The sequence below is a fragment of the Ovis aries genome, chromosome 18, assembly GCF_016772045.2.
Source record: "Ovis aries strain OAR_USU_Benz2616 breed Rambouillet chromosome 18, ARS-UI_Ramb_v3.0, whole genome shotgun sequence".
Lineage (NCBI taxonomy): Eukaryota > Metazoa > Chordata > Mammalia > Artiodactyla > Bovidae > Ovis > Ovis aries.
In genome coordinates, this window is record NC_056071.1 from 58,016,662 (window position 1) to 58,039,090 (window position 22,429).

Sequence of the window (22,429 nt, forward strand, 5' to 3'; positions counted from 1 at the left end):
CATTTCAGCTTGTCCCACTAGCCACACCACCCTGCTGCTGCTAAGTCACTTCAGTCATGTCCGACTGTGTGCGACCCCATAGACGGCAACCCACCAGGCTCCCCCATCCCTGGGATTCTCTAGGCAAGAATACTGGAGTGGGTTGCCATTTCCTTCTCCAATGCATGAAAGTGAAAAGTCAAAGTGAAATCGTTCAGTTGTGTCCGACCCTTCGCAACCCCATGGACTGCAGCCTACTGGGCTCCTCTGTCCATGGGATTTTCCAGGCAAGAATACTGGAGTTGGGTGCCATTGCCTCCTCCACACTGCGGTCAGTCCACGACACAAGAAGGATCCAGGTGGCCACCAGAGGGCACCGCAGACAGAGCTCACAGCCACCGGGACCCAACTTGCAACCTGGCATGAATGCAGCAAACACGACCGGGGGCTCCTGTGTGGGTGCGGCCTGCTCTGTGCTTTGGTCTCCTGGCACGTGCGGAATTGTATGTTTCACTTGTGGATGCGTATGTTTGACATGTGGAATCGTTTGTTTAACTTGTTGCTGACTTGTTGTCCATCTACCCATCGGCACTTAAGCCCCAGGAAGGCAGGGGGCTCGCTGTCCTGATCACAGTGTCTCCATCCTCAGGACCCAGCATCCTGCCTGGCATACAGGAGACGCTCAATCATGAACAAATGAGGAAGGGAAGAAAGAAAGAAAGGGAGAAAGAAAAAGAAGGGTTGGAAGGAACGACGGAGGAAAAGGAGAAAGTCCTCAGGAGGGGTGGACAGATTCCAGGAAGCTGGCCTCTGTTGACACAGACCCTCTGCTGGCCCCTTACCTCCAGAGACCTCTGCAGGGCCTGGTGGGCGGCAGAAAGCTGGTCCATTTTGTGCTGGTGGTTAGGGTTCCCCTGGAAGAGGGGCCTCATGGCCTCCACCTGAGACCCCAGGTCCATCCCCTCCTCCTGCAGCCCCTGCAGGAGAGGAAGAATGAGTGGAACATCCTTTCTCCTTCTCGTGGACGCTGATCAGGGTGGGGACCCTGAATGCAAAGACCAGGAGGATTCAGGGATGGCGGGACTCCCCAACTCCATCGGCCACACCCCACGGCTGTCTGATGGGCCACTCTTAGGAATGGTGAGAATTTTAAAAATGAGATGAAAATATTCTGCGACACCATGAAAATAAACTGCTAAAGACCAGAAGGTGTCGCTGGGGGACAGACTCATGTCTGGACTCCTCCTTGACGACCACCTCTTCTTATGGAGAATCGCATCTTAGCTTTAGTTTTAAATCCCCCAAATGCATCATTCTTAATACCTTCCAAAGAACACTCCCAGTTATGTATGAGCTGTGCCTGGATTTTAAAAAGGTAACTGTTGTTTCATGGGCATTTTAAAAACCAGCAAGCTCCTCACCCAGCCAACAATGATTCATGATCAGCCTACCTACAGTCCATGTGTTTTAAAATATTTATTCTTAATCCTCAAATCACTTATTTAACTGAAGGCCTCTGGCCTCATTAGGAACACTTAGCAAAGCAACTTTAGAAGCGAATATTCATGTTAGACTTTAGGACCACAGAGTAAGCAAAAAAAAACTTATTTTGTTGGGCTCAAGTATCAGCCATTTGGAGGTGCTAAAGGCCAGGAACCATCAGGCATACCAGCCGAAACTCAGCTGAGAGGAAACGTCAGATCTCAGGGGCCAGGGAGGGATCACAATCTCTGGCTTGGGCTGACTGCCACTTGGCTGGCCACTATTACTGCAAGGGGGCCACTTCCGGCACAGGTGAACATCTGAGTGGAGGTGATTTGGGCCAGACAGACCTCTTACCTGCAACCTCAGAAGCTGGGCCTGTTTCTCAGGAAGGTCCCGCCGAAGCCCATTCTCGGCTTGGACCCGGATTTGGAGGTCTGAGAGCTTTTTCTGCAGAGGTTCGAAAGTCGCCCCAAAATCTTTGTGCTGAGCAAGTAAGCTCTGCGGAGACACAACAGGCAGCACACAACTCAGCCTTCCGCTCAGTCTCCCTGTGGCACAAGCTGACACTCACAGATGGGCTAGTTTTTCTCCAGTCTTCTCCTGTCCAGCTCCTACTCACTCAGGAACCACCCCCTCCAGGAAGCCTTCCTGGAGTTCTTGAGGGGATCTGATGCCCCTCTCTGAGGATCATTGTGTCCTCACCTAACAATTGTTCTGCTTCTAGAATAGGTGCTGGCAAATTGCATCTCCTACCACATACCCCAAGTCCCACCAGAGGCCAGTGCTTGTAAATAACGTTGTATTGACATGCAGTCATGCCCATTCATTTACAGTTGATTTCTTGCTACACCAGCAGAGTTCAGAAGCTGCAACAGAGATCAAAGGCCTTGCAGACCCTAAAATGTATGCTAAATGTCTGCTCCATTGAATAACTCAGACCATGGGTGTGGGGCTTTTTGCAGGTGCCTGGCCTCTGGTCAGTGTCCTAGAGATATCGCTTTGCCACTATCATCATTCTCAGATGCTTAGCAAATAATTGTTACGTAAAAGGAGGAACTGTCCAATACTTTGGCCACCTGATGCAAAGAGCCGACTCACTGGAAAAGCCCCTGATGCTGGGAAAGATTGAGGGCAGGAGGAGAAGGGGGTGACAGAGGATGAGATGGTTGGATGGCATCACTGACTCAATGGACGTCAGTTTGAGTAAGCTCTAGGTGTTGGTGAAGGACAGGGAAGCCTGGTATGCTGCAGTCCATGGGGTTGCAAAGAGTCAGACACGACTGAGCAACTGAACAGCAATAAGAACAAAAATAGCTTCCGGCTCTCGCTGCTTTAAAGTTTACAAGTATTTTTCTCTGCATCTTCCCATCTAACTGCCTCCCAGCTCTCTGCAGAAGACTGATTTGATGAGTATAGAATGGGATTTGAGGGCAGAGGCAGGAGGCAGACAAATGAGAAGGATCCCACCATAATCCTACCCAGATGATATAGATGAGGGCTCTGAGGTTGTGTGGAACAAAGGACATGTCCAGGGCCACGTGGTGGCGAGTGGCAGGGCTGGGGTCAGGATACAGAGCTGTGGCTGCAGGGAGGCTGAGCTGAGGGCCTAGACGGGGCTCACCTGCAGTTTGCTCTTCCTCTGCAGAAGGCGGTTGTGCAGCAAGTCTCGGTCCCTCACAGAAGTCGCCACCTGCTCCAGCAGGGCCGTGGCTCTCTCCTGGCCGAAGATGCTGTCCAGCAGGTCTTTCTTCAGCTGCAGCATCGTCAGCTGCTCCTTCAGGCGGGAGCTCTCCATCAGGGCCGCCTGGGGGAGACAAGGCTTCCGTGAACAGGAGAGCAGCATGAAGCTGGGGCAGGAACACACCTGGTCTGGCTGCACCTGCCTGGGAGGCTGGGCTTCTGTGCTGGTGGCCGAGGGAGAGGTGAATGCAAGGAGAAACAGGCAGGCGGGAAGGTGGCGGGAGGCCCTGAATGTCAGGGTCAGTCTGATTCCCTTCTCACCCCCAACATCCATCTTGTTACCAAATCCCGAGCAAGAAGGCTGCCTCCTATGAGTGTCAGAAATCTGTCTCCGCTCCATTGGCTCGCACTGACCGTGGTGCACTCTCAGCCTTGCTCACTTGGACCCCTGCAGCTCCTGACCATCTGCTGCCTCTCAGTTGCCCCTCCGATCGACTCTGCACATTGTAGCCAAACCCAAACTGAACCAGTCTGATCCTCTACTCAATGATTCTCCATCACCGACAGCAGAGGGCCATCCCCAAGCTGGCGTGTGGGACATTTTGAATACCAGACCACCTCACCTGTCTCCAGAGAAACCTGAATGTGGGTCAAGAAGCAACAGTCAGAACCTTACACAGAACAAACGACTGGTTCAAAACTGGGAAAGGAGTATGTCAAAGCTGTACATCGTCACTCTATTTATTTAACTTATATGCAGAGTATATCATGCGAAATCCTGGGCTGGATGAATCACAAGCTAGAATCAAGATTTTCAGGAGAAATGTCAACCACCTCAGATATGCAGATGATACCGTTCTAATGGCAGAAAGTGAGGACAAACTAAAGCGCTTCTTGATGAGAGTGAAAACAGTGACTTAAAACTCAATGTTCAAAACACTAAAATGGCATCTGGCCCCATCACTTCATGGCAAATAGAAGGGGAAAAAGCGGAAGCAGCGATAGATTTTCTCTTGGGCTCCAAAATCACTGTGGATGGTGACTGCAACCATGAACTTAAAAGACATTTCCTCCTTGGAAGAAAAGCTATTACAAACCCGGACAGCATATTAAAAAGCAGGGACATCACTTTGCCGACAGAAGTCCATATAATCAAAACTATGGTTTTTCCAGGAGTCATGTATGGATGTGAGAGCTGGACCAAAAGAAGGCTGAGCGCCAAAGAATTGCTGCTGTCAAACTGTGGTGTTAGAGAAGACTCTTGAGAGTCCCTCAGACAGCAAGGAGGTCAAACCAGTCAGTCCTAAAGGAAATCAACCCTGATTATTCATTGGAAGAACTGACGCTGAAGTTGAAGCCCCAATACTTTAGCCACCTGATGTGAAGAGCTGACTCATTGGAAAAAACCCTGATGCTGAGAAAGATTGAAGGCAGGATCAGAAGAGAGTGACAGAGGATGAGAAGGTTGGATGGCATCACTGAGACAATAGACATGAGTTTGAGCAAACTCCGGGAGATAGTGAAGGACAGGGAAGCCTGGCGTGCTGCAGTCCATGGGGTTGCAAAGAGTCTGACACAATTTAGCAACTGAACAACCACAAAAGGGCCTAGGGGAGCATGATCAGAGGGAATTCAGGAAGGCCTCCCAGAGGAGGTGGCATCTCAGTGGGGTCGTGATGCACAGGAGCTCATGGGGCAGAGAGAGGACCAACAGGGAACTCTGCAGCCGCAGCCAGCTCCCATGCAGATAGCCTGAACTCTGCACAGCCCAGGCCCCACTTCCTCCAAGGAGCCTGCCCTGGTCACATTCCCACCTGACACTCACTCTTCCTGCCCCAAAGCCCTTTGCCCGACTTCATGGTCCTATTGATCAACCAGTTATTAGAGGTAAATATGTCTTGCTTCTCTCACCAAGGGCTCAGGAGTCTGGAGGTCAGGGGTTTTGTTTTCAGCTGGCCAGAGTCCTTCCACTTGATATCTGATGATGTTACAGAGACAATGAGCTGGGCATGGGGTGGAGAGGAAGTAAGACTGCAGCCCAGGTAGGTGACCTGCTGATGACGTGTATAGTTGGTGATTAGCCACACAGAGGCCAAGCCTCTTGAGGCAGGGGGCCACCTTCATTCCCTTTTTGCCAGACTCAAGACGCAGTATCACAAGGGTGAAGAAATCAGGCTGGGGAGTTGCAATCATGAGTTTGGATGGCTCACTGACTGGGCGTAGAGAAGGAAATGGCCACCCACTCCAGTATTCTGGCCTAGGAAATCCCATGGACAGAGAAGCCTGGTGGGCTACAGTCCTTGGGATCCCAAGAGTGGGACATGACTTAGTGACTAAACCGCCACCACCACCACTGACTGGGAGAACCTGGGTAATTCCAAGCCTCAGTTTCCTCATCGGTAAATGACCAATAGGCATATCGCAGCTCGTGGGGCTGTCACGAGGCTTAAATGCCTAAAAAGCATTTAACACAGTGCAGGACCCTCACAAGAAAAGATAGATCTTCTCAGCCATTATTATTTGACCAGCTGTTCTGGGTTGAATTGTGACCTTCAAAAGAGAAATGGTTGGGGGAAGAAAGGTTTGGTCAAGTCTCAACTCCACTACCTTAGAATGCAACCTTCTTTGGAGAGAGGGGCTTTACAGAGGCAATCAGGTTAAAATGAGGTCATTGATTGGTGCCTTTACAGAAAGGGAAGATTTAGACCCAGATGCATGCACAGACTGAGAAGGCAATGGCACCCCACTCCAGTACTCTTGCCTGGAAAATCCCACGGACGGAGGAGCCTGGAAGGCTGCAGTCCATGGGGTCGCTGAGGGTCAGGCCCAACTGAGCGACTTCGCTTTCACTTCGCTTTCATGCATTGGAGAAGGAAATGGCAACCCACTCCAGTGTTCTTGCCTGGAGAATCCCAGGGACGGGGGAGCCTGGTGGGCTGCCGTCAATGGGGTCGCACAGAGTCGGACACGACTGAAGTGACTTAGCCGCAGCAGCATGCACAGAGGGAAGAGGTGGCGGAGATCTTTAGGGGGAGGATGGTCCATGATGACAGGCGGAGATCAGAGTGGTGGACCTACAAAGCAGTGAATGCCAGCAACCGGCAGGGAACATCAGAAGCTAGAAGAGGCAAGGGAGGAGTCTCCCCTAGAACCACTGGAGACAGCAAGATCCTCTTGAGACATCAACTTCGGACTTCCAGCTTTCAGAACTTTAAGAGAATGAAGTTCTGTTGTTTTCTTTTTTATATAAAAGCACCACTTTTTGGTGCTTTGTTACAGCAACCCTAGAGAACTAACACACCAGCCACGCCCAGGTTTTGGCTGGAGCTTTGCGGACCCACAGGGCTTCCCTGGTGGCTCAGACAGAAAAGAACATGCCTGCAAGGCAGGAGACCTGGGTTCCATCCCTGAATCAGGAAGATCCCCTAGAGAAGGGAATGGCTACCCACTCCAGTATTCTTGCCTGGAGAATTCCATGGACAGAGGAGTTGGGAGGGCTACAGTCCATGGGGTCACAAAGAGTCAGACACAGTGGAGCAACTAACACTTTCACTTTCAATCCACAAGCCGCTCTGAGGCTAGATGCAGAAGCTGAGTTGAGAAAAGAGAGGGCTGGGACTTCCCCAGCAGTACAGCGGTTGAGACTCTGCACTCTCAATGCCAGGGGTATGGGCTCAATTCCTGGCTGGGGAACTAGGATCCCACATGCCGCATGGTGTGGCCAAAAAAGAGAGGGCTGGCAGCTTGAGCCCTGACCTGTGAAATCCCTTCTGCCCAGGCAGGCCAGTGGGAGTGATGCAAGACACACTCCCAACCAGCAAACAGACTCCAAAGGTGAGTAAGCCAAAGTCCTGGCCCCACGTGTTCCAACCCACTGCTCAGTGAAAGTCCTGCTGTGGGAGTCCTGGGTCCCACTCTAGAGCGACAGGACCTCCCTCCTGCCTCAAGAAGGTCCCCGTTTGCTTTCTGCCCCAGTGGGAAGGACAGGAGGCAATATCCTGACACAGCAGGGAAAGTTGGACAGGCCTGGGTCAAAGCCAGCCCTGTCACTCAACGGTTGTGTTAACCTCAAGCAAGTGGCTCCCCAACAGTCAAATGATAAGAATCATTCTGCTTGTTCCGCAGAGCTGTTTCCAGAAGCCAAAGTGAAAACAGGGCTGAGAATGTTAGCCAAGACTCTATAACCCACAGTTCTGGCCCCAGCTCTGCCTCTCTTGAGCAGCCAGACCTTGAACATGCTCTCTCACTTCTCCCTGGCCCGGATCCCTCATCAGTAAAAGGAGGAGAATGCTAGCAATGGAAATAAAACTCAGTGTCCATACATATTCAATGCACATTCATTATGACAACGAAAATTGCAAACAACCTCAACAATCGAATTGTGGCTACTTAAAAAAATAAATAAAAGGGCACGCCCCCAAATGGAATAGTCTGCATCCATTTAAAGTGATTTCTTGAACCATGCTATTGAACCATTTTAAAGGGTGCTGAGAAAAAGCTCAGATGTGTCAACTGAAAATACGAGGACACACAGCCATATATCATGAGCCCAGTACACCAGTCAGGATGCACACGGGCAGTGCCAGCAGCCACCCCGGGACCTGAAGGCAGATGCAGTTTAGAGCTGCAAAGAGCCTAGGTTCTGGAAGATACCACTGAGCTATCAAGCCAGCTCTGGAACCACCAGAAAGTCAGTTTTCTGCCACTTGTCACATGCATCCCAATGGGTACACATTAAAGGTAATGGCCTGACATCCTCAGACTTCCAGCAGAGGACTGTCTGTAGCCGGGTCGGGAAGAGAACCAGTGTGGGCGGATCATGGCAGAGTCCTGGGGCCACACCAAGCACCAGGCTTCGCCTTCTCTCCAAGAACTGAGGGTGACTTTTGTCCCTGATAATTACAAGTGTGCACTTGGGACCCGCCAGGCTGCTAGTGAGCTCTACCCAGATACCTGGAGGACCGAGAGATACGTCTTTCCCTGCAGGGATGGCCGAAATGCCGCATTTGGCTGGTGGTCTCCCCCAGGGGCCCCCACCATCCCTCCCGACAGAACCAGGCTTACCTCGATCTGCGGCAGGAAGGTGTGGATGGAGGGCGGGTCTGGCAGGCTGGCGGTGACATCCAGGAGTCTCTGGGCCAGCTCCCTCCATAGGTGCAGGTCCTGGGGGTGCCGCTGGAAACGCTGCCATAGCTCTGTGGCTGCGGTGTTGCGCAGCCTGCTGCTCTTGGCCTTCATTCTGTGAGCACAGGAGAGGGGGCACGGAGAGAGGAGAGAGTGGGTCAGTCCAGGGGCCAGGCCTCCCCCCGGACCCCCAGAGCACCTCACGTGTGCTGCCCCTGGGGCAAGCTCTTCCCCTATTCCATAGGCTGCCGGGCTGTCCAGGGGACCCTGAGGCCTAGGCTTTCCGGATACAAGTGCTCTGGAGGTAAGCCAGTCCTCCAACAGACGTGCAGCCCAGCTTCCAGACCAGGGAAAGAAACAAGCCTCGAAGAGGAATTGTGGAGACCTCAGACTCAGGCGGCCTGCCCCCAGCAACTCACAAAAGCAACAAAATCCCTTCTTGAGTAAGATGCCATTATACTAGGCCCAAATAATTCCTACAGAAAATTTTTCAAATATAATGCCCATGTAGCGCAGGGAACTATATTCAATAACTTATAATAGTCTACAAGGAAAAGAATCTGAGAAAGAATAGATATATATTATATGTATAACTAAATCGCTTTGCTGTACAACTGAAACTAACAAAATACTATAAATCAGTTACACGTGACACGCCATGCTAAGCCGCTTCAGTCATGTCTGACTCTTTGCAACCATATGGACTATACCGTGCCAGGCTCCTCTGTCCATGGGAGTCTCCAGGCAAGAAAATTGAAGTGGGTTGCAGTACCCTCCTCCAGGGGATCTTTCTGATCCAGAGGTCGAACCTGTATCTCCTGCATTGCAGCTGGATTCTTTCCCACTAGCATCACCTGGAAAGCCCATATGTATATACATATGTATATATATAATGTATATAGGCCGTCTAGCACTCAGTCATAGATAACCAGCACCCGCCACCTCAACAAGAGCAGCGAAGGAGACTTCAGCCACCCTGTCCCACCGCCCACTAGCACCCTGGGGGAACCAGGTCGCTGCTCTGAATATACAGAAGGGTGGCCTGCTAACACTGTGGGGTGAGAGACACCCAGCAAGGGGGGAGCTCCCTGAGTTCCTCCTTGGGGAACCTCCTGTATCAGACAAGGGAATGAGAGATGCTACAGGGGTGCTTCTTAGGTGACTCAGTGGTGGGGAAAAAAAAACAAAACAAAACACCCCACCTGCCAAGGCAGGAGATGCGAGTTCGATCCCTGAGTGGGGGATGATCCCCTGGAGAAGGAAGTGGCAACCTACCTCAGTATTCCTGTCTGGGAAATCCCATGGACAGAGGAGCCTGGCAGGCTATAGTCCATGGGGTCACAAAGAATTGGACATGACTGACCGACTAAAACAACAGCAACAGAGATGGGAACGGTTGGGCTGTGTTCCAAACCCCTCTGAGCCTCACATAGTAAAAACAGGCACCGATTCCAAATTTAAACTGTGCCCAGTTCCACACGGGGTGGATATTTGATCCGCTGGTCTTTGCTGAGCTAAGAGCCTTGAGCTCCGACTGTGCCCAAGCCCATGGGCTGACGGGAGGTAGAAGCTGGCCTGAAGTCAGGCCCAGGTGCTTCCATCAGTACCGCCAGCAGGTGGGGGCATGATGCTGGCCCAGCGGAGAGCCCTCCCCTTGGACCATTACATAGGAGACCCGTCTCTGGTGCAAAGTTGCATCAGGAGACTGAATGGAAATGAGTGAAAAGGCCACTTGGCACAGGAAAAAGCAAAGTTCAGGTCTCCTTCTGGAAGCAGAATGCAAAATATTATGGAAAGGGGTCAGTGCCTGAGCCCAGGGAGACCCTATAACAGCCAGTCATTGAGAGGGGCAAGAATTATTAGTTATCAGGTAGCGAGAGGGCACAAGCGGGCTGTAGCTGGCGCCAGATGGGCAGAGGCCCCTGAGCGTGGGGTCCAGGCCCTCCCTCGGCCCGCCCAGTACCTCTGGTACTCCTGGATGGCAGCAACCACGCTGTCTGAGAGTGGCTGCGGGTCCTGGGGGGAGACGATGAGCTCCTTCAGCTGGGCCTGCAGCCGGTCCACCCGCGGCTCCTCCGCGCCCAGCGCCGCCCGGGTCGCCTGCAGCAACAGATGACACCGAGGGGGCGGGTGAGGTTCTGAGACAGCAGGGGGCTGAACGTGGGCCATAGGGGCAGGCCAGCCTGGGGGAACACGGTCGCCCAGGGCAGTGACAGGGGCCCCGAGAGCTCAGCCCCTGCGCCCCCTGCTCCCGCTCTGTGACCCCCAAATAACGTTGACTCCTGATGAGCTGGTTTTTCTCTTTCTCATCACCTACCTCACCACGTGGCCATGGACTGACACCGAATTACACAGATTAACTAACACCCAGGGAACCAGGACAATGTGCTCAGTGCCCTGGGGTCCCCTTCACTAAGTCTCGCCATGATCCTGGAGGGTAGTCCTCTGCATCTCCTCTTTACACACAAGGAAACTCTGGCTAAGAGTTTTCTCACAGTTGCAGAGCTGGGAAACGGTGGACCTGATGTCGGAGCTGGCCCCCCTGACACTTCCCACCCGCACTGAGGGAAACAATGATGCTTTGCGGGACTTCCCTGGTGGTCCAGTGGCTAAGATTCCACGCTCCCAAAGCAAGGGGGCCTGGGTGCAATCCTGGTCAGGGAGCTAGATCCCACATGCTGAAATTAAGATAGAAAAAGGTTCTGCAGGCTGCAATGAAGACTCAAGATCCTGCCTGCCACAACTACAAATAATTTTTTAAAAAAACCAGGTGATTTGCAGATGCAGTTATTGTTGTCAGCAAGTCAACAGGATATTTCCACCTGGCAACCCCGAACCACGCCACTCAACCGTTTGAGGGCATGCAGGCTAAGTTGCTTCAGTCATGTACAGCTCTTTGTGACCCTATGGACTGTACCCCGCCAGGCTCCCCTGTCCGTGAGATTCTCCAGGCAAGAACACTGGAGTGGGTTGTCATTTCTTCCTTCAGGGGATCTTCCTGACCCAGGGATTGAACCCACATCTCTCTGTCTCTCCAGCACTGGCAGACAGGTTCTTTACCACTTAGCGCCACCTGGGAGGCCCCAATCGCATTGAGATACAGCCTTTTCCTGCAGTCCCAGGAAGTGATGAGTTTCACCTTGACCCTTGCAGGGTCCACACTCAGCAGGAGGCAGGGTGGGGAAGTAGAAAGCGAATGGGTTCTGGCAGGACCCTGGCTGGCCTGAGAACCCACTTCCCGGCTGCCACGGTAACAGGGAGCCACCCCATTTGTCAGGCACCGAGCACGGAGCAGGAGTGCTTCTTAACAACATAAGCGCTAGCTTAAGAAGAAAAGTCCTCTACTAAGTCCTGAAACTCCCTCTCACTGATTTCCAGTTAGTCATATCTTGGTCAGAACTGACACCTGAATCGGGAGGGACAGACAGCACCTGCAGGAGTGTGTTCAGCCTCCTGCTTCGGGAAAGGCCTCCTAAATCGTAGCCGGGCATGGGGCTTCCCTGGTGGCTCAGCTGGTAAAGAATCCACCTGCAATGTGGAAGACCTTCGATCCCTGGGTTGGGAAGATCCTCTGGAGGAGGGAACGGCTACCCACTCCAATATTCTGGCCCGGGGAATTCCATGGACAGAGGAGCCTGGCAGGCTATAGTCCATGAGGTCACAGTCAGACACGACTGAGCGACTTGCACAGGCAGGCGACTGTAAGGACAGGCGAGTGTTTCCGGGGCTTTCCAGAACTTACTCTCCCCCCAACCTGCCGAGTTTGCACCCTTTGACCTTGTCCCTCACTTAGAGCTCCTAGTAAAAGCCATTCACTCCCTGAGTGCTGATTCTCTGCTGTTCTGAGCACTTTTGGTTTTCACACATTCATGAGGAATGTGGGAGGCAGATCCTGTTATCATCACGTCCACATCACGTTTAACTGAGACTAAAGCAATTTTCCCAAACTCAGCGTGTTGGCAAGGAGAGGAGCCAAGATTTGCACCCGGGCAGTCTGACCCACAAGTCCCCGCCCTTCACCGCTGCACAACCCCACCCCTGCCCTGTGCCGAGGAGGACAATCCCACAGAGGCAATTCCCACCATGGCACCAAGTTGACCCTTGAGGTGAATCTGGTCTCCTGCAAGGCTGACTGATGCTACAGTGTGTGTGTACTTTGTTTCTATCTACACACAAATATTTCTGCATATGAGCAACATTAGACGGGAGAGAAAAAAACAGAGCAGTGAGGAGAGGAGGTAAGGCCCAAGGGCCTTTCTTTTAGGTATTTCTCCTAATGGAACTGACGAGCTAGGCTGCTGGTGTAATAAGGAATGAAAGGAGTGGTGGCAATCCTTATTTGAAAAATTTCTCTGTCCTCAAGCCAGACCTCTCGCGAGTGTGCACGAGGGTGGGTGTGCACAGAGGGAGGGTGCTCCAATGGGATGCCGTGTCTGGGTTGGAACCCACTCCACCCTCCCCAGGACAGGCATCATCTGCTTGGCCTCTTCAGAGTTCCTGCTGTGTACACACCTCATCTTCCCTACACTGAGAACCTTCCCTTGATGTCACAGTCCCTGCTCTGTGCTCAGAAAGTGTCCCCCATATCCTACTATCAGGCACGGAAATGGCAAACTTGGAGCCAATACACCTCTTATTTACCCACCAATTTACCATGTCATCTTGGGAGTGTTGAGAGGGAAAAAAAAAAACTCTCTAGGTCTCAGTTTCCTCATCTGGAAAATGGGTACAAGCACTCAATTTGCCTATTATACTCAGAACTTAGATGATCCAAAATCAAGAAAACCAGATCAAGTTTGCTTGAGACTTAGCAGGATCTTTCCACTACATGGAGGAGCTTCAAGTGGGGATGCCTTGAGGCACACACAGCACCTGGATCGTCCTGTGGCGTCGCCAAACTCTGCTTACCGAGTAGAGTCTCCAGTGGGCCACCAGCTCATCCTCGGTCGCTGCCTTGGCTGTGGTCCCCAGGCCCTCCTCTGCCAGCCTTTGAAGGTCCTTCCTGAATTCTGCCAGCTCAGCCTCCAGCTGCCCCCTCTGCTGCTCACAGGCTCCCTTAGACTTGACTAGGTCCCGCAACCTTCCCTCCTCCTCCTCCCAGAGCCCACGCAGCTTCTCCAGAACGTCCCGCATCTCCTCCAGGTCTCTGGTGATCTTCTCTGCACCCAGAGGAGAGGTGTTCTGGGTGACCCCCACGGCCTGCTCCTCCAGCCTCTTCAAGGACTCCTCACCCTTAGGAAAATCATCGGCAATGCCCTAGAGTGGAGAGAGGATGGGGAAAAAAAAATATGAGAGGAAAAGGAAACATTTGCTGCGTTTCCCAAGGCCCCTGGGAACATCATGCCAAGTGCTAATTCCTATCGCTGGGCTGGAGCCTGGGCACCTTTCCAAGGGGTGGACTGTCTGCCTTTATAACATTAAGGATGTAATTCCCTTCCCATGTCATTTACAAGTTATTTGATTAAGTCAAAGGGAAAGTTTCTGTTGGGTACTTCTCTGTTTTCAACACTGACATTTGTTAATCTTCCTATTTTATTTTAAATTTTTACGTATTTATTTTTGACTGCACCATGCAGCATGCAGGATCTTCGTTCACCGACCAGGAATGGAACCCATGCCTCCTGCATCGGAAGTGTGGAGTCTTTAACGAACAGACCTGCAGTGAAGACCCTAATCTTCATTTTTAACAAAGACAGAGGCAGCCTCAGGCTTGGAGCCTTCAGCTGGCAAAAGTACAGACCTGAATAGAACCTAACGACCCCATCTGGCGTCATTACACATATTTGTATAGTTATCTACTAATTATGAATGAGAAGTGGTATTTCATTCATAACAATGATATAACCTTTCATTTAAAATAAATGTTCACCAACTTTTAACTTTAAAAATATAAACGCTTTTATAAAACTTCCTAAATAAACACTTTTAAGTCTGGTTTTCTTGAAAATACCTTCAAAATCTTTTTTTCACCTTTTATTGAAGTGTAATTTACATGGAGTAAAGTACGGGCAGTCTCTGACTTAAAATGGTTCAACTTAACGATTTTTTGACTTTACGATGGCATGAGAGTAATATGCATTCAGCAGAAATCTCACTTTGAATTTTGATCCTTTCCCGTGCTAGTGATAAGTAGCACGATGCTCTCTCCTGATGCTAGGCAGTGGCAATGAGTGTAAACCAATCTATTTTTCACTTTCACTATAGTATTCAATAAATTACTTGAGATATTCAACACCGTCATAAAACAGGCTTTGTGTTAGAAGGTTTTGGGCAAATGGAAATGTTCTAAGCACACTTAAGGTAGGCTGGGCTAAGCTAGGATGCTTTGTAGGTTAGGTATATTAAATGTATTTTCAGCTTACAGTATTTTCAACCAATGATGGGCTCATCCAAAAGCAGACACACTGTAAATTGAGGAAATCTATTCAGCAGAGAAGGCAGTGGCACCCCACTCCAGTACTCTCGCCTGGAAATTCCCATGGACTGAGGAGCCTAGAAGGCTGCAGTCTGTGGGGTCGCTGAGGGTCGGACACGACTGAGCGACTTCACTTTCACTTTTCACTTTCATGCATTGGAGAAGGAAAAGGCAACCCACTCCAGTGCTCTTGCCTGGAGAATCCCAGGGACGGGGGAGCCTGGTGGGCTGCCGTCTTTGGGGTCGCACAGAGTCGGACACGACTGAAGTGACTTAGCAGCAGCAGCAGCAGCAGCATGCAGCTCCTGAGTGTTACTGTTCAAAGAGTTTTGAGAAATATACATGCCCATGAAGTTCATATTGTTATCAAAATACAGAGCATGTCTAACATGCCAGAATATTCTAGAATTTCATCTATTTGAAATCATAGAATAAGCTAATTTTTGAAACTGGCTTCTTTCACTCAGTATAACGTTTTTAGATTCTTCTATGTTGTCATGTATACCAGTACTTTATTCCTTTTTAGTGACAAATACGCCTTGTACGTGCTTCCCAGGTGGCAGAGCGGTAAAGAGCCTGCCTGCCATTGCAGGAGACATGTGAGACGTGGGTTTGATGACTAGGCTGGGAAGATCCCCTGGAGTAGGAGATGGCAACCCACTCCAGTGTTCTTGCCTGGAGAATCCCAGGGATGGGGGAGCCTGGTGGGCTGCTGTCTATAGGGTCGCACAGAGTCGGACACGACTGAAGCGACTTAGCAGCAGCAGCAGCAGAGCACGTTTGAGATCATGGAAGTCAGGTAGGCCAGAGTGGACCCAGCTTCTCCCTGCTGAATTTCCATGCCTACCCCAGGGCTCCTTACGTTCACATTCTGAAATGTGAGGCCAGATAACGCTTTGCTGTAGGGGCTGTCCGGTGCATTGTGGGATGTTTAGCAGCATCTCTGGCCTCCGTCCACCAGATGCCAGGGGCACTCCTGCCCCCAGCTGTGACAGCCAAAGACACCTCCATGGCCAGATGTCCCCATGTGAGACCATGCTGCCGTGGTCTTGGTGTCCAAACGTCCTGCTGGCTCAGAGACTTCCATAAAGCAGCTGAGGCCCCAGACACGTTCTACACCAGATCCCATGCTTATCCTCATTCGGGGCCCGTATGTGGGGATGGTTGTACCTCCTGGGCTCCCCGCCCTCCCGGCCCCATCCTAGTAAATAAACCCTAACAGAGACCCACCAGCCCTGAGCACCCCTCCCTCCTCCGGCAGAGACTCGCCGGGGTCACCTGCAGCGCCGAGAGACGGTCCTGGGTGCTCAGCCGGCACTTCCGCCCCATGCAGCTATGCACCCGCTCCACCACCGCCTTCAGCCACAGCTGGAACTCGTCCACGCTCTCCTGGAAACGCTCATGCTCGCGGGTCACCTGCTCCAGCAGGTCCACTCTGTCCTGTGGGAGAGGAGGAGAGGGTCATGAGGGTCCCCAGCCCAGCCTGTCCCTGGCCTCCCAGGCCTGACTCTGTGTGTGTGTGTGTGTAGAGCATGTGATGCAACCGACTCTCAACCCCTTCACTGGACACAAAGATCTCAGACACTCTTCTCTGCCTTATTAGCTACCAGCCAAGACACTCTTGGCTTTACAGACCACAGCATGTCAACGTTGGGTCTGTCAACCACACAGCTGGCTCTTTTCCTGCCACGTCCTCGGAAAGTGGCCGTGGCAACAACTACATGCAAAGAGCCGACTCATCGGAAAAGACCCTGATGCTAGGAATGATTGACAGCAAGACGAGAAGGCGGGTAACAGAAGATGAGATGGTTGGATGGCATCACCGACTCAAGGGGCATGAATCTGAGCAAACTCTGGGAGACAGTGAAGGACAGGGAAGCCTGGCGTGCTGCAGTCCATGGGGTCGCAAAGAGTTGGATACGACTGAGCAACTGAACAGCAACAACTACATATCACCACCATCCGAGCGCTTACCGAGGTGCCAGCGCTGCCCTAAGACCTCCGTGTACATGATCACCATGGCAAGTCTCAGACTCCAAAATCACTGCGCAGGCCCAGACGGCGGCAGACCCTTTCTTTCTGGCAGATGGTAGATACTCCGGGGTTGCCTGCCGCACGGTTTCTGTTGCAACTTCTCAACCATTTATGTGCTTGTTACTTTGTAGGACACAAGTAGCCACAGGCAAATCCATAAGGAAGGGTTGTATTCCAGTCAAATGACTCATGAACACTAACGTTTGAACTTCCTACCATTTTCACAATGTCATGAAATGTTCTGTCTCACTTCTCCCCCAATCATTGAAAAATATAAAAACTCTTTTTGGTTCACAGGTCATAAAAATATCAGCCATTAGCCTGGCTTGAGCCCACGTGCCATAATTTGCTGACCTCAGCTCTCAGCCATGGGGCCAGGCCGAGTTCAGGAAGGTCCTGACCTTCTACAATGCTAAGTCAACAATTCTTAACTGGGAAGGGTAGATAGACACGTGGATTTGAATAACCTCCCTGGCTATCTGTATGTGCCTTCGCCTCCCAAGGAGAAGGCTCCTCATCAAATCTAGAAATACTGATTCATTTAAACCTTTTTTAAAAATATGTTTTATTAAGATAGTCTCTAGCTATTTAAGCATGGCTGTGTGTATGCTCAGTCATACACGACTCTTTGCAGCCCCACGGACTGTAGCCCATCAGGCTCCTCTGCCCATGGAATTTTTCCAGGCAAGAACGCTGGAGTGGGTAGCCATTTCCTACTCCAGGGGATCTTTCTGATTTAGGGATGGAGCCTGTCTTGCATCTCCAGCATTGGCAGGCGAGTTCCTTACCACTAGCACCACCTGGGAAGCCCCATTTAAACCTTTGCAACTACCATAGCAAGTGAGAAATAATATCCCCATTTCAGGGATGGGGAAATCAAGGTACAAGACCAAGTCTTTCAGTAAAGAGCTGAAAATTCTCCTATGGGAGTGAGGCTCAGAACTTCACCATTAGCGCCTGGCGGATGGGAAACATGGGGCTGCTTGAATTCTGAAAGTGGACCGAGGCACAGTGGCAGGCTCCTTCATGTCTCCCTTGCTGGCTCCTCCTCCTCCCGGGGTTATTTGCATCCACCAGCATCCTTCCCAGCTTCCTCCCTCCACGGGAAGATTAATTCATAAAACAAAGTGGGTCAAGAATACTACGCAGAGAATTAAAGGCTGGGCCCCTGGTTTGACGCTGATGGTGATAAATGTTGTACCGAAGCCAACTGTCCAAGAAAAGTGCCGGCTGGTGGCTCTGCGTGTGTGAAGGACGAGGTGCTGGTGCTCGGGGAAATCCAGAGTAAACAAAAGCCTCTGTGATGGTGAGCAGGCACTCAGAGAGGAACGCGGCCGAGTAGGGCAGGCATCCAGCCACGTTCCGTGCCAGGCAGAACAAGATCACAGAACACAATTCAGCTGCGGCCCGGCGGGCCACGTCGGAGGAATGTGCCTGACAAATGAGAGAGCGCTCCACCTCCTCTCATTAGACCCAACAATTAACCCATCTGTGTGGGCAGAGTCGTCAGGAATGTCAAAACCCAACCAATTAACAGGGGCAGCGGAATCATGCCTCTGCAAAGAGCTGCAGGAAGGGCCCTGATTCCTGGCCGAGATGCCAAACAAACACGGCCCCTGCCCCGGGAGGCAGGGAGGAGGCGGATGCTACTATTTGCCTGGCCCTCCGAAAACAGAATCACTGGATTGAAAACCACTAGCAAAGTAAACAAGCAGGCCCCGCCTCCTGGCAACCAGCCTGCTCTGTCCTTTCCTGACGTTCAGTTGCTTTCGGCTGACTGTGCCATTGCTCATCCCCAGGCTCAGCCCTTTGTCCTGGTCAACAATCCGCCCCACGCCACAGGGTGGTCTCAAAGGCCCCAGTCCAGAGTGGGCCCTACCATGCTTCTGTGGTCCTGTCCCTACCAACACCAGAGGCCTTGCTAATTAACATATCAGAAGTCAAAACCGGATTTTTAGAGGCAAAGATAGTGGCCTGTTAACTAGCAGAATAAATGAGGGAAAGAACTCTCCTTGGTGAAAGTTGAGATGTTAATAGGACTTCCCTGGTGGTCGATATTCTAGGAATCAGTGAACTAAAATGGACTGGAATGGGTGAATTTAACTCAGATGACCATTATATCTACTACTGTGGGCAGGAATCCCTCAGAAGAAATGGAGTAGCCATCATGGTCAACAAAAGAGTCCAAAATGCAGTATTTGGATGCAATCTCAAAAATGACAGAATGATCTCTGTTCATCTCCAAGGCAAACCATTCAATATCCCGGTAATCCAAGTCTACGCCTCTTGAGAAATCTGTATACAGGTCAGGAAGCAACAGTTAGAACTGGACATGGAACAACAGACTGGTTCCCAATAGGAAAAGGAGTATGTCAAGGCTGTATATTGTCACCCTGCTTATTTAACTTCTATGCAGAGTACATCATGAGAAACGCTGGGCTGGATGAAGCACAAGCTGGAATCAAGATTGCCGGGAGAAATATCAATAACCTCAGATATGCAGATGACACCACCCTTATGGCAGAAAGTGAAGAGGAACTCAAAAGCCTCTTGATGAAAGTGAAAGAAGAGAGTGAAAAAGTTGGCTTAAAACTCAACATTCAAAAAACGAAGATCATGGCATCTGGTCCCATCACTTCATGGGAAATAGGAAAACAGTGGAAACAGTGTCAGACTTTATTTTTTGGGGCTCCAAAATCACTGCAGATGGTGACTGCAGCCATGAAATTAAAAGACGCTTGCTCCTTAGAAGAAAAGTTATGATCAACCTAGATAGCATATTCAAAAGCAGAGACATTACTTTGCCGATTAAGGTCCGTCTGGTCAAGGCTATGGTTTTTCCAGTAGTCATGTATGGATGTGAGAGTTGGACTGTGAAGAAGGCAGAGCGCCGAAGAACTGATGCTTTTGAATTGTGGTGTTGGAGAAGACTCTTGAGAGTCCCTTGGACTGCAAGGAGATCCAACCAGTCCATTCTGAAGGAGATCAGCCCTGAGATTTCTTTGGAAGGAATGATGCTAAGGCTGAAATTCCAGTACTTTGGCCACCTCATGCAAAGAATTGACTCATTGGAAAAGACTCTGATGCTGGGAGGGATTGGGGGCAGGAGGAGAAGGGGACGACAAAGGATGAGGTGGCTGGATGGCATCACTGACTCGATGGACGCGAGTCTGAGTGAACTCCGGGAGTTGGTAATGGACAGGGAGGCCTGGCGTGCTGTGATTCATGGGGTCGCAAAGAGTCAGACACGATTGAGGGACTGAACTGAACTGAACTGAACTGGTGGTCCAGTGGTTAAGAAACTGTCTGCCAATGCAGGGGACACGGGTTTGATCACTGGTCTGGGAAGATTCCAGACATGCAGCGGGGCAACTAAGCCCATGTACCACAACTGCTGAAGCCTGTGTGCCCCAGAGCCCATGCCTGGCAATGGGAGAAGCCCACGCACCTGGAGAAAGCCCATGAGCAGCAGTGAAGACCCAGGGCGGCCAGAAGTAAATAAATAAATGAAAGTAATACATACAGTATTTCCAGTGGACTGAGATGCAGCTTCCCCAAATTCACCTGTTGAAGCCCTAACTCTCAAAGTGATGATATCTGGAGGGGGGGCCTTTGGGAAGTAATCAGGATCAGAGGAAGTCATGAGGGTGGGGTCCTCACGATGGGATCAGTGCCTCTATAAGAATAGATATCAGAGGGCTTGCAGACACCTCCGTCTCCACTGTGTGAGGACACAGAGGGAAGGCAGATGTCTGCAAGTCAGGAAGAGACTCCCCAGTTCAGTTCAGTTCATTCGCTCAGTCGTGTCCGACTCTTTGCGACCCCATGAATCGCAGCACGCCAGGCCTCCCTGTTCATCACCAACTCCCGGAGTTCACTCAAACTCACGTCCATCGAGTCGGTGATGCCATCCAGCCATCTCATCCTCTGTCGTCCCCTTCTCCTCCTGCCCCCAATCCCTCCCAGCATCAGAGTCTTTTCCAATGAGTCAGCTCTTCGCATGAGGTGGCCAAAGTACTGGAGTTTCAGCTTCAGCATCGTTCCTTCCTCAGTGGGAACCAAATCTGCTGACACCTTGAGTTCCACCCTCCCAGTCTCCAGAACTGTGAGAAAGAAATTCCTGCTTTTAAAGCTGCCCTGTCTATGGTGTTCTTTTCTGTCTGGCCCAAGCAGGCTAAGACAGTATCCCAGGGACCGTGCCTGCCCTGAGAATAGGCCTGGCCCTCTAGGGATCCCTGCACAGCTCTCGTCACCGGGGTAGGAGGATTTCAGTTGCCTCCTCAGAGTCGCTTTCTCATCTGCCTTGAACACAAGGCGAGGCTTTCATCAAATGTACAGAGAGCAGGTGACTAGGAGGCATCCGGGTCACCAAGAACCTCAGGGCTACTGGACATGCAACGTCCCCCACCCTGCATAGGATGGGGCCAGAGTGTTCTCCTTTTTTCTGGGGCTGGAAGGCCTGGTATGGGGTATGCCTAGGAGGCTGATGTCAGGGAATGTGGGAAGGCTACTCCCTATTTTACTAATGAAGAACCTTGTAAAGGTGTTGCAAAAATTTGCCCCTCTCTGTAGCTTCTGTCTTCTGAAGGTCACGGCACCATCTAAGAATCCAATGGAGACTATGGCTGTTCTCTCCAGCAAAGGGCACATTCACACGACAGCTTGACTATAACCTCAGAGGCTCTGCAGGGGCTGGCCCTGGCCCCTCCCCATCCAGCACCTTTCAACCTTCTGCAGCCTGCTCTGGGACAGACGAAACAGCTCCACGTCTGCCATCCCCATCCCAGCCCCCTTCCAAGAGCTACCTGGGCTTCCATGAGTTACAACAGAGCTCCCAAACTTCTGACATCCAGAAAGAGAAAATCAAGCATCTGTGAGTTTCAGCCAACAGCCCAAAAGTCCAAACCAAACTGCTTCCTTTCATGGGGTCCAATCATCCTGCCACGTGCCCCCCAACCCCCAGTTTCCACATCAAGGTCAGAATTCATCAGCTCATCTGGCAACTCCAAGGGCTTCAGCCAGGGCGGCAGCTCTCCCTGCGCCACCCCAACCTCATCCTTAAAAGGCAGAGCCCCCACACTCCTAGCCCAGGAGGCTGCCAGCTGGGCTCTGCCTCGGGAAAACCCTTAGGAAAAAACCTGCTCCCTCATCCAGGAGCTCGAAACCTCCCGTGTAACCACTGCTTCCGCTTTCTGAGCCTGACCCACAAGAGTTCCAGCTGCCCCCCTCCACTCTCCTCTCATGGGCACAGGTGCAGCGGCTCATCCAGGACCCGGGGCTCCACCAACGGAGGAGCCCACGTAGGAAGTCGCCAGGACTTCTAGTTCTTTCTAAGGCCCAGTGGTATCCAACCCTTAAATTGTTTAAAAATATATATTTTTTATTAAAGTATAGTTGATTTACAATTTTGTGTTCATCTCTGCTCTACAGCAAAGTGATTCAGTTATACAGGCACATACCTTCTCTTTCACGTTCTTTTCCATTACGGTTTATCACAGGATATTGAATATAGTTCCCTGTGTTATACAATAGGACCTTGCTGTTTATCTGTGGATTATTTTTTAAGTTAAAAAAAGGGGTCCCAGTCACACACACTTTCTCTATTTGCGACATAAGGAGACAGGGAGGATAAAGTGAGGTCAAAGACATGAAGGGACTTAGAAAAGGAAGTGGTCGCCAATAAGAGCTGTGATTTCTATGATTTTATTTTAT

At 51.0% G+C, this 22,429-nt stretch overlaps 1 protein-coding gene across 5 annotated transcripts in view; it reads right to left on the bottom strand.

The window, feature by feature from the left end:
* Positions 1-22,429, bottom strand: part of SYNE3 (spectrin repeat containing nuclear envelope family member 3) — a 108,633-nt gene that overhangs the window by 33,018 nt on the left and 53,186 nt on the right. For all 5 annotated transcript variants that reach the window (XR_009597268.1, XR_006056889.2, XM_060401917.1 and 2 more), the window contains 7 exons: positions 15,962-16,123; positions 13,177-13,524; positions 10,232-10,368; positions 8,209-8,383; positions 3,086-3,268; positions 1,819-1,962; positions 822-956 (listed from right to left, as the gene is read on the bottom strand). Coding sequence is in view for 3 of the 5 variants with exons in the window: in XM_060401917.1 (XP_060257900.1) it covers positions 822-956; positions 1,819-1,962; positions 3,086-3,268; positions 8,209-8,383; positions 10,232-10,368; positions 13,177-13,524; positions 15,962-16,123 (1,284 nt within the window). In the remaining 2 variants the exon portion in view is untranslated. The remainder of the gene's footprint in view (positions 1-821; positions 957-1,818; positions 1,963-3,085; positions 3,269-8,208; positions 8,384-10,231; positions 10,369-13,176; positions 13,525-15,961; positions 16,124-22,429) is intronic.